Genomic DNA, 11,842 nt, shown 5'->3' on the forward strand with positions numbered 1-11,842 from the left:
CCTAACTGGTACTTTATTTTCTCGACCCTGGAAGGATGAAAGGTAAAGTTGTCCTTGGCAAGCTCTGATCTCAGAACAAAGTTTTGAGAAGAGTGGGGGAAGTCGAGTACATCAACTCCAGTACTTGATTGGTACTTATCTTATCGACCATAAAAAAGATGAAAGGCAAAGTTGACTTCCGCAGAATTTAAACTCAGAACATATAGCCAGAAGAAATGTTACTAAGCATTTTGTCCAGTGTGGTAACAGTTCTGCCAGCTTGATGCCTTAATGATAATGATAATATTAATAATGATGATTTCAAATTTTGGTACAAAACCAGCAATTTTAGAGGAAGTGGTTAGTCGATTAGATTAACCCCAGTACTCCAAAAGGACAAAAAGCAAAGCCAACTAAACTCAGAGTCAGAAGTAATGTAATGCAATAATAATAATAATGATAATAATAATAATAATGATGATAATAATAATAATAATGATAATATTTAAAAAAAAAAAGCAAAGCAAGTATGTTGCTTTAATGTTCCTCTATAAAAAAAAAAAAAATGACAGTATAAATATTCATGAAGACGAAATCTAGTCACTATCAAAAAACAAAGTAAATTAAATATTTTCTATCTTTTCTTTTTCCAAACAAATAGTTTCTTCACCTTTTCAAATATCAACAACCTGAAACCACTTCTGGTCTTAAGATATTAATTTTCACATTTCTAAAGTGCTCAATATTTAAATAATAATGTTGTATAATAATTTTATAAGAGCCTTTTGGTGTGTTCCAAACACCAACTTAGCAACACCAATTAATAAAAATGTTAATTCAGTTAAATTAATTCCAGTTTTTAATTATTTTCAAAAGTAATTGAAATATAAACAGTACATTTCATTAGGAATATGTTAATGATTTAAATAAATGGAGACAAAGAGATTTAGAATAATACTTTTTAAAATCAAACTTAAGAGAAAATTACTTCTATTTATCTTTCAACAGAAACAGATTGGTGAAATGGTTTTGATATGACACACATGTACAAACTGCTAGCAACCTTGAATGAAGAAAAAGAAACAGGATTGCAAGTTTTATAAACTATGATACAATGTCCAGCAGTTGATTGTCTGCCAAGGATCATCTACTCAACATTACCTATATATATTATGTAAATGAGTCATGTTAAACAGTATTTAAGATAGCATATGAATATGAGTAAAGAACACTCTAAATATGAAATGAATAGTTTACGAGCATCATGTCTAAGTAAATATTTAAATATTTATCTTAGTGTGTAAAAAAGAAAAGAAATATTAAAATCTTTAAAATAATGGAGGTGACTTGTTTTACAGTTTTGCTAAATTTCCAATAACAGAAAATACAACCAAAATAGTTTGAGAAATTTAAATAACTCATGGCTATCAAATTTGAGTGCTACCAATGGGAATGGGCAAAAATTAACCAAAAATCTTTACAGTCACAACAATGTAAAAACTAATCTACAAGGAAATGGGAAAATAAACTGTAATTAAGAGCCTTATGAAACAAAATAAAAAATTGTTCGGAGGGGGAGGGGTCAATGAATTATATTAAGGACATCTAACACAGATTGTGTAATTATCTAATAGAAAAGAAGGCAGTTTATATAGAAGAAAATCTTAAATTCGTATTTAACTTTTTATTAGTTTAGATTATACTATTTTACAAGTTTCAGTTACTGGACTGTGGCTATGCTGGGGGGGATTACCTTGAAGGATATATTTTTTAGTCATATCATCCTCAATATTTATTTCAGTTTGATTATCAATTTATCAATATATTTATTGAAATAAGTAAATTAACTTCATATATACACTTGCTATTATGAGCCAATGAGGTAGCCTCAACAAGGTTGGTCGACCTGAAAGAAACAGCAGGCAAATTAATGTAGTCTTGAAGAGATGACAGGATGGCCAAAGCTGGAATGTCTTTGATCAAAGGTTTGCTCAACTGGGGGGGTCAAACAACATTTGCTATCAACTGTTTGAACAAGGAAACATTCACTAGGCTTGATCCTTCAGCACACTCAAACCAAGCAAGAAACAGTTGTTGAGCCAATTTTGATATTTCAAAAGTAATAGTAGCAACAATAAGAAGAATCAGTTCATTAGCCACAAAGGCAAAATCATAGAGAAAACAAGACTAATAATTGTCATAATATATATATATATATATATATATTCCACAATGCTTGTGCAAACTACAATAGATATGTGTGTGTGTGTGTGTGTGTGTGTATATACATATATATATACACATATATAAATTTTGTAGGGCATTCAAGGTTAGGATCTAATCTGAGATCAAATACTATACCAGGTAATACAGTCCATCTGTCTTTCCCTTGATATAACTTTGTTATAAGAGGGTTCATTAGTGTCTCCTTTCTTGATATCTATATGGCAATTATTTCGGAATAAGTTCAAGACAAATACAGAGTTAGCCTTTTATCACTAGGCAACAGTCCAGTCATAAATACAAGAAAGACTTATATCTTTCAGGATACTATCTTGCCTCCTTTCCTAACCCATAGAATAAAAAAAAACAGCAAAAATAAAAAAAGAAAAAAAAAGAAAGAACAAAAGAGAGAAAGAAGAGTAAAAGATGTAGGAGCAATAAAATAACTAGGAATAAAGGAGGCCAGATATGAATGAAATACGAGTTTGTTGGTTTGAATATTAAATATATAATTTACTGTTAAAAGCATGTATGTAAACAACCCGCATATGTAAATTTAACAATCAGGCAGCAGACATCATTTTCACTCACACACATCATGCAGCAGGCCCCTGAAGTAATCTGATCCACTCTAACAGACAGGTGAGGAAAAAAAAAAATCAAAAAAATCATTGGATTGTAAGTAGAGAGAAAGAGAGAGAGAGAATAAGTTGCAAAAGAGGTGTGGAGAAAAGGAAACGTATAAGAGGAAGGAGGGGGAATCACGGCAGATGGGAAATAAGATAGGGGTGAGGGAGTGACATGGTGGGAGAAGAGGTCTTCCTTTTTCTTCCTTTTCTTCTTAGAATGGCAACTGTATTTCTGTTATTTGTCCTCTGCAAGCAACAAGTCTCAGCAAACACTCACCCAGTCCACACCCAGGTAGAGAAGAAATACAAGGTTGCTGCGCTAGTGGCATTCCCTTGCAGTTGTAGCACTTGCTGTTTGGTGACAAAAGGTTGTCGTCCTCGGGTGACGGGTTTCTCGACGTAGATCCTGTGGCATCACTGAGCTTTGTGTTTTCCTTCCACTTGTGCGCGCATTCATTCATTCATTCATTCATTCATTCATTCATCCAGTCGTATGCTCGTTCATTCAAACCATTCATTCATGCTTGCTACAAGTAACATATTTATATAGATATAGATAGATTCACATACATACATACAAGATACAAGTGTATATGTATGAATGCGTGTATGTATGTGTGTATGTGTATATATATATGTATATATGTGTGTGTGGATATATGTGTGTGTATATACACATACTCGTGTGTGTATATATATATATATATATATATATATATATATATATATATATATATATATATATATATATATATATATATATATATATACACACACGCACACATACATAATATATATCATGTGTGTGTGTGTGTGTGTGTATATACATATACACACACACACACACACACACACATACTTATATATACATAATCATTTATAACTCTATATATCTTATATAATTATATATATATTTATTAAATATAATCACATTTATATATATATATATATATATCATATATAATAGATATATTCACACACACATATACATGCATACTGTTATACATATATACACATACATAATTATAGGTGTGTGTATATGTATATATATATATATATATATATATATATACACATATACACACACACACACATACACCCACACATCATATATAATCATATATATATGCATATATAATTACATGTTGATATAAGTAGAGATTTCATCACAGTACATCGTTGGTCAGTAGCTTTGCTAGCTAACTGTCAAAGTATTACACAACAGCGACAATATCTTTGTCGCCCTCCCCCAACTGATGGGGGTGGTGTCACTGGTGCAAAATATGCATGAACTTTGATGGCTGGCAAATGATTCTGTGAAAAGAAAGAAAAAAAACAAAAACAATCTTAGTGTTACAGTTTAGATAGATTAGAACAATTCAAATTTTCCTTCTTAATTAAAATCTTACTGCTGGTGACACATGAAAGGCACTCATTCCACATAAAGGGCACCTGTGTTGGTGACATGTAGGAGGGAACCACGCTGGTGATGAGTAGAAGGGAGCCATGCTGGTGACATGTAAAAGGCAGCTGTGACACGTAAAAGACACCCATGACACATAAAAGGCACCTGTGCTGGTGACATGTAACAAGGAACTGTGCCAGTGACTTGTAACAGGGAACTGTGCTGGTGACATGCAAAAGACACCCAGTTCACTCTATGGAGTGGTCAGCGTTAGGAATGGCACCCAGCCATAGAAATCAAGCCAAAATTGACTGGATCTTGATATAGTTCTCCAACTTACCAGTCTAGTCAAACCATCTAACCCATACTAGAATGGAAAATGGATGATGATGGTGGTGATGATAACGATGGTTGTGATGAAGTGGTGACATAATTACAGATGGTACAGCTCCAGATGCTTGGAAAGCCTCACAGGATTTAATGTTGGCTTTTTTTTCATTTACTAGTTTCAGTGCATTGGAATATAGCTATGTTAGGACACTGCTCTCAAGAGTATTGTATAGTATGGTTTACCCACCCACTTTTTCTGCTCCTTTGTCCTATTTCTGTCTCCCATATTCACCTTGCACCTAGACCTCAAGTCTCTCTCTAGAAAGGGAAGCCATGTATTCACTTCTTCAACGAGATACTTGTTCACGTCCTTCAATCCTACTTCCACGTCCCTCAAAACTATACCTCTCTCAATTGAAGAGGGTCTTGTTCTGTTGGCACTTAATGACTACACCAATTCTGGTGCCACAAAATATAAAAAAATAAAAAAGCACCCAGTACACTCAGTGAAATGGTTGGCATTAGAAAGGGAATCCAGCTGTTGAAACCTTGTCAAAGCAGACATTGGAGATCAGCACAGTTCTCTGGCTCTCCAGTTCATGTTGAGCCATCCAATCTATGCCAGCATGGAAAAGGAACAATAAATGACAATGGTGGTGGTGGTGGTAGTGGTGATTATACAGGCCCTACTATTTAATTTTATTGACAGGTTTGTTTTACTAGCTTCAAAAAGATGAAAAGCAAAAAATACAAAAAGGTCAACAGAATACCATTCATATGCAAGCTTACAATGAAATAGCATAATTCATACTGCATTCAGCCACACAATTGTTGTGTCATTATTCATACAAAGATACAAAACAGTAGCAATAAGTAGCAATAATCTACTCACAGACCTACCACTCAATATCAAAACTACCATCTACACACAGACATATCATCCAATATAACCATCTACACAAAGAGCTATCATCCAGTATTGCTATACAACCATCACAAGACAATTATCCAACAAACTTACTTTTAATCTGCGAATACCAGGTTTAGTGATTAATTGACAATCATAGAGCTCTATTCGCTGCAGGCACTGGCAGCCAGTCAAATGTTCTAGGGAAGCATCCGTGATAAGAGGGCAGTTGTCCAGTTCCAAGACAGATAGGTGTTCAAGAGCACAGGCACTTGTGCCTAAATGACGGATTCCATCATCAGTGACAAGTTCACAGTGGGAAAGACTCTGAGAAGAGAAGAAACAAAAATATAGAAATCACCACTACATTAACAGATATTGTAGCTGCTTAGATGCAAATCATACCTCGTTCTGCAGAAGGTATTCCAGGTATGACCAAGCAATCTTCTATTAATGGACCATGTAGACATAACTACATTTTCAAAGGTTTCCTTCTTCTTTATGATGAGAGAGAGAGAGAGAGAGTGGTTAAAGAGTGATTTAGTTATTCACTCTTGAACAGTTCCTTCCCTAGGAGTTAAAGTAGATGCCATTCCAGGATGACTTAATCAATTAAACCTATTTTTAGAAGATCAAATAACCAAATAGAGGTTCCCTCTGGATGGTTTTAGCATGTATTAACATGTACCTATTCTTTCATCTAGTATAGAATTGGAAATACCTGCCAAGAGAACTACCTCACCCTTCCAATTTTGCCTCAATTTTTTTTTTTTAACAGAAGATATCCTTTGACTCTCTATTAGGAAAAACAGTAGATTGTTTTTTGAGTTTTTTTTTCTAGTACAAATGTCTTTTTTCGTGTGTGGGGCAGTTATAGTACACAAGCCAAATTATGTTTACTGAATGCTTATTTCTTATCTTTATCATGTCAACATTCACTGTTGCAAGCATTTGAATCAAACCCCTGGCTCTCTCTTGATCCACGTTTTTGTTAGAAACATTGATCATGGTGAGCATTAGCTGCATCAATCATATCAGTTTTTGGAGAACTTGTAAAATAGCTCGGACATATCTCTTCTTACATCTCCTTAAACTTACTTTAGATCTTCCAAATCATTCTAATTACATTCTTCATTAACTCTTGACCATCTCCCCAGGCCAGTGGCATGTAAAAAGTACCCACTACACTCTCAGAGTGGTTGGCATTAGGAAGGGCATCCAGCTGTATAAACTTCACCAGATTGGATTGGAGCCTGGTGCAGCTGTCTGGCTTGCCAGCCCTCAGTCAAACCATCCAACCCATGCCAGCATAGAAAATGGATGTTAAATGACAAAAACGATTCCATGCCATCTATCATACTATGAAACACTAAAAACTTTGTATATAAAAATGCCACTGAAGCAACAAAATAGTAAAATCTTTAAATATTACTGCAGGTTTAATGGTTTTCTACTTTTGTAACCATAAAGGCATTTCAACTATCATCTAACTATCAGCCCCTAAATATAGGTTGGAGATTAGTAAAGTATTTATAAAGTTTTTTTATCAAAATCTACTGCATAGTGTTATTGCACAGCACAGTAGTGCCACTAAGTCCACTTCGCCCATTATCAGGAACAGCTCAGATATCCTTGAAGGAAGAAGAAAACCTTATTACCAATGAGAATAGGTGACAAAGAAAGACAGGAGTAGACTGATATTCCTGCTCCTGCAGCAGTCAAAAACTGTTGAAGTTGGATCGATAAATGGAAGAATGAAGTCTTAAATGCTTTTTTTACCTTTTTTGCTACGTTTAGCCAAGTTTAGAGAGTGTTTGACAATTAAGAATCAGGTAAAAAATACATAGTATATAAGTCTACTGCACTGTGATGATACTTGTCTTGAGTCGATAGTCTCAGTCCAGTAAGCTGTAAAATGCTATCATAAGTACTGATCCATACTGTAAAGTGTTTCGTTAGGAGTTCAAAGACTTCCAATGGACAAAGAGAAAGCAGTAGGATGTCACTCCTCAACAAAGCATCACATTAAAATCTTTCCAACCATCTCAGTTATATACAGCTTGTAATTCTGATCAAGCAACATGTGAGATTTATAGTATCCAATAAAATGTCCCAGATTAAACTCACAAACATCTAACAATGAACAACAAGGAATTCTACAATACTGACAAAGTTTTTGGTGCAGATCTAGCATTTGCCAAATAATCAATATCTTTTTTTTCTTTTTTCTCCTTATCTTTTTTTATTATATAATCCTCTTTAGGATTAACAATGGCCGTATGGATAACACAGTTTGTTTGGAAACAAGGAGAAAGAATGCCAATCAATAAAATTCTCATACTTACCAGTACTGTAAGACGCGGACAGTTCATAGCTAAACTTGCTAATGTAGCATCTGTTATCTGAGTTTAAAAGATAAAGAAACGAAAATAAAAGATGCTTATTTTATATTCAAATGACATGTTTTAATCATGTCCATAAAAATGTTCTCCATTCAAAACAATAAATCTGACAATATTAAGTTTCTTATCAGGACAGCAAGTTGCCAGAAATGGTAATGTACTTATTGTAATTTTACTGCTTTGCAATAACATCAATAATAATAATAATAATAATAATAATAATAATAATAATAATAATAATAATAATAATAATAATGATAATAACAACAACTAACACAAGGTCTCAAGGCATCAAATTATAATAAAAAGTTACATAAACACTTGAAGAAATGCCCGATATATTAAATACCAGTGATGATTCAAATTAAGAACAAAATGACATAACTAAACTAAATATCGCATGTCTCTATGGTTTCAAGTCAACATAAATAGTTATTATAATTAGGTAGAAAAGTGTCACAATGAAATGCTTTTACAGTATTTTGTTTCAACCTTTTATGCTGTAAGCTCAAATTTCTATGGAGCTGATTTGTCCTTCATCTCTCAATGACTGTGGTATTTATTCAATCAACATCTTCGTTAGAAAACTTGCTCAGATGTCTCATCAAAAACAAATTTATATTATATAGATACATATGTATCTCTTTTTAATAGAGTTCTTGCACTCAAGCTACATGCTTATATATGTGTACACATGTGCGTGCGGATTCATACACACACTCTTGTATAAGGATACACATAAATGCTATCTATACATCAGGTTCTGGATAAAATCTTAACACTCTGTTACCTACCCACTAGGAGCTAATTTCACAAACTAATTATGGAACTTGGCTAACAATTTTCCCAATTTTTCCAGCTAACTAATGCAGTTGTTTAACCCAGAGTCAGTCATAACCTTTATTCCTTTTCTTAAACACTACTTCACAAATATCTCCTTTGTTTTCTTCTTTATCTTAGCATTGTTTTATGATTGATTATCACATGGGTTTGGTGGTCAGCTGTTTTTGTTTAGCTCCAACTCAGTGTTGACTGAGTAGATCAGTGGTCATAAGTATTCCAACCAATTCAGCCATCATTTTGACAGGCTTATTGTACATGATCTGATACAGCCTGACTTCATTAATCTTTTTGATACCAATCTATTGGCAACTGACTCCTGAATCTATGATACAAATTCCCTGTTTTAAACTGACCTAAGTTAAAACCTTCCATCAGAGTTTTATAATTTATGTTCCAAATACCAGATTAATTAATGGCAGAGTTACATTACTAAATTTTTCCATATTTATAAAAACTAACTGAATCAAAGACAGTGTTTTCCAACCAAAATATGATAACGAAAGATATAATTATATAGAGTGATTCATGGGAGATTTAGCTGTTGTTTTTAGCAAGTTGAGGAACAACAGAGAAACTCCTTCATTAATTTGCTGGTTGAATGGATGGTTTCCAAGTTTCATAGTTTCAGGCATTTCACATGAGTCATTACAGCACGTGTTTTGTGGCTTTAATGCCTTTTCCAGAATCAATCACTGATAATGCCCACATACATGCACGTACAAATGTTTTTCATCTCAGCAACGAGAAACAAAGAATACAAAGGCAATGGACTGTTGCCAACAGGCATCACACATTTACTGATAAATTTGATTAAACCTACAGATATGCAATCAAACAACTCTGCCTTTATAAAAATTAAAATCAGCATCTCTGTAAATTGCTGAACAAGTGTGGGCAGTGGCATCAAGAAAATGAGGTATCAAGAATATGATAATGGAAGAATAGAAGCAAAAACAGTTTACTACAAATTCATCCATTGCTTGATACCTTTAAGTATGATTAATAATGAATTAAGGTTGATTAAAATTGACAATGAATGTTTACAAAGATAATGAATGGATATATCAATGATGAAAGGTTACACCTGATAAAGGACTGGAGAAAGATGAAGACTGATGCAACATGATGGATTAGAAATAATGATTAATAGTTGCTGGCAATTAATAAGTGATATAATGATGATATTGGATAATGGTTGATGACACTTGTTTGAATCTATGTTCTAATTCAGAAAAATCTTTTACTTTCATTACATACATTTCTATAAAGTATGGTGTAAATCAGATTAATTAATTACCAATCACAGCTTTTATTTAATGTTCAAGTTAGTCAGAAGATGAAAGGCAGTGGTTGGTTGGTTGGTTGGTTGGTAGGCCATGACCTGTAAAAGCGCTGTTGAAACTTGGTAATATTAATTCAATATCTAGCCTGAACATCTTCAGGTCCAATATCTGCACAGAAAACTTTGCTATGATTACTTTCTACATAGCCACAGAGTGAACTTTGCTAAAGGTAGCCAATGACCAGGTGAGGGTTTTAACTAAAGATAGCATGTAAAGAGCCTACCAACTAGAGATATTTTATCAGATCTGATTAACCAACAAAATGCTTAGCAGAATAAGTTACTGTGAAAGAACACAATGACAATTTGCAAATTCTAACAAATCTGCATTATGTCAATGGACTAACTGTCTTACAACATTTAGTGTTGTCTATTTGCTTATTGAATTCAAATTGGATCAACTTTACTGATACATACTTAAAATGTATATATGTTGAAAGCCTCACTAAACAGCAGTATTCATCTTGAGAAAATATCTCTTATAGCCATATCGAGTCAAAAGCAGAAGAATTGCAACAACTGGTAAAGGTTGCCCAGCACTGGTGGTGAAATTGCTGGATTCAGGCTTCACCACCAAATATCCATGTCAGCTCATGTCAACATTGACCACTAGCTGATAGAGTTAAAACACTGATTGAAAGGTCACTGATATTGCATTTAACTGCCAGGTTGAACAAACATTCATTATTAGTGACAGAACTAGAATTACTTCAAACTTAGTGATCTGTATACATATTTAAAGTGTACATATGCTAAAAGCCTTTTAAATAGCAGGTATCCATCTTGAGAAAGTATCTCATAGATGTATAGTGTTAAAAACATGTCCTCCTACACTGATAAAAATTAAACAGCAGTCATGTATTAGTGTCAACTTTACAAATGTGTGAAGTTGTGGTACTGTGAGAAATCATAATCCCTACTGTGTTGTCGTGGTTTATCATTAATTAATTTAATATACTAACATACCAAAACACATTCTTCTAAATCCATTCGCTCCAGCATGTGACAACTCTGAAAAAGATAGAAAAAAAAAAACAAGACAATAAATAAAACCATAATCTTAATAAAATTTCTATACTTCATATTGAGTTACAGTTTTGTTTATTTGTTTCTCTTTTTGTTTGTGAATAAATACACACATATATGTATTTACTTGCCTGAAGATCCTGTGTGCTTTCAGGTAAAGCTCAGAGCAGCAAGAGGTTGACTCAACCCAAATAAAATATTAATCCCCACCATGTTACTGAATTTGCAATTTTCCGATAGTTAATACTAAACGGATATTTCCTCCTATTTGTTAGAAGGCGCATGCACTTACACACAGATATATACACACACATGAAAATGTATATACCTATGTGCAGCCAAATGCCCTTCCTATTGCCAACCACCTCTTGTTTCCAAGTGAGATAATATTTTCTTTCCTATCTGTTAGGAAATGTGTGTGTCTATGTTGGGAATAGAAATTTCCCTTATGAATTTTTTTACACACTGGCTTCCTGATAAAATTCTTGTAAAAGATTTTTATCCCTTTTTGAATTTATATTATATATATATGTTAATTCTCTAAATGAAGTATTAACAGTAACTGCACGATAAAGTGTAGTATATTGCCACTTAAGTGTGGCTGACCCCTAGGGGTGGATGTTACTGTTGCTTTTAGCCCCAGGAGGACATCTCCTCCAGCTGGCTTATCGACACACTACTGTGTCCTGTTTGCCAAGGGAAGTTATCCCTCTCACCATGACCTGTAGCACGAACGGACCCGGGTTTCAGGGTTAT

General features: G+C 33.6%; 1 protein-coding gene across 7 annotated transcripts in view; it reads right to left on the reverse strand.

The window, feature by feature from the left end:
* Nucleotides 1-3,664: 3,664 nt before the first annotated feature.
* LOC106881021 (F-box/LRR-repeat protein 20) overlaps nt 3,665-11,842 on the reverse strand; it is a 413,298-nt gene continuing 405,120 nt past the window's right edge. For 4 of the 7 annotated variants that reach the window (XM_052966261.1, XM_052966260.1, XM_052966259.1 and 1 more), the window contains 4 exons: nt 11,027-11,071; nt 7,819-7,875; nt 5,588-5,800; nt 3,674-4,145 (listed from right to left, as the gene is read on the reverse strand). In XM_052966261.1, the coding sequence (XP_052822221.1) occupies nt 4,038-4,145; nt 5,588-5,800; nt 7,819-7,875; nt 11,027-11,071 (423 nt within the window). In that variant the 3' untranslated portion in view covers nt 3,674-4,037. Of the gene's footprint in view, nt 4,146-5,587; nt 5,801-7,818; nt 7,876-11,026; nt 11,072-11,842 lie in introns of all 7 variants that reach the window. The other 3 variants (XM_014931205.2, XM_052966264.1, XM_052966263.1) reach the window with 3 other exon arrangements.

Source organism: Octopus bimaculoides, chromosome 3, assembly GCF_001194135.2.
Source record: "Octopus bimaculoides isolate UCB-OBI-ISO-001 chromosome 3, ASM119413v2, whole genome shotgun sequence".
NCBI lineage: Eukaryota > Metazoa > Mollusca > Cephalopoda > Octopoda > Octopodidae > Octopus > Octopus bimaculoides.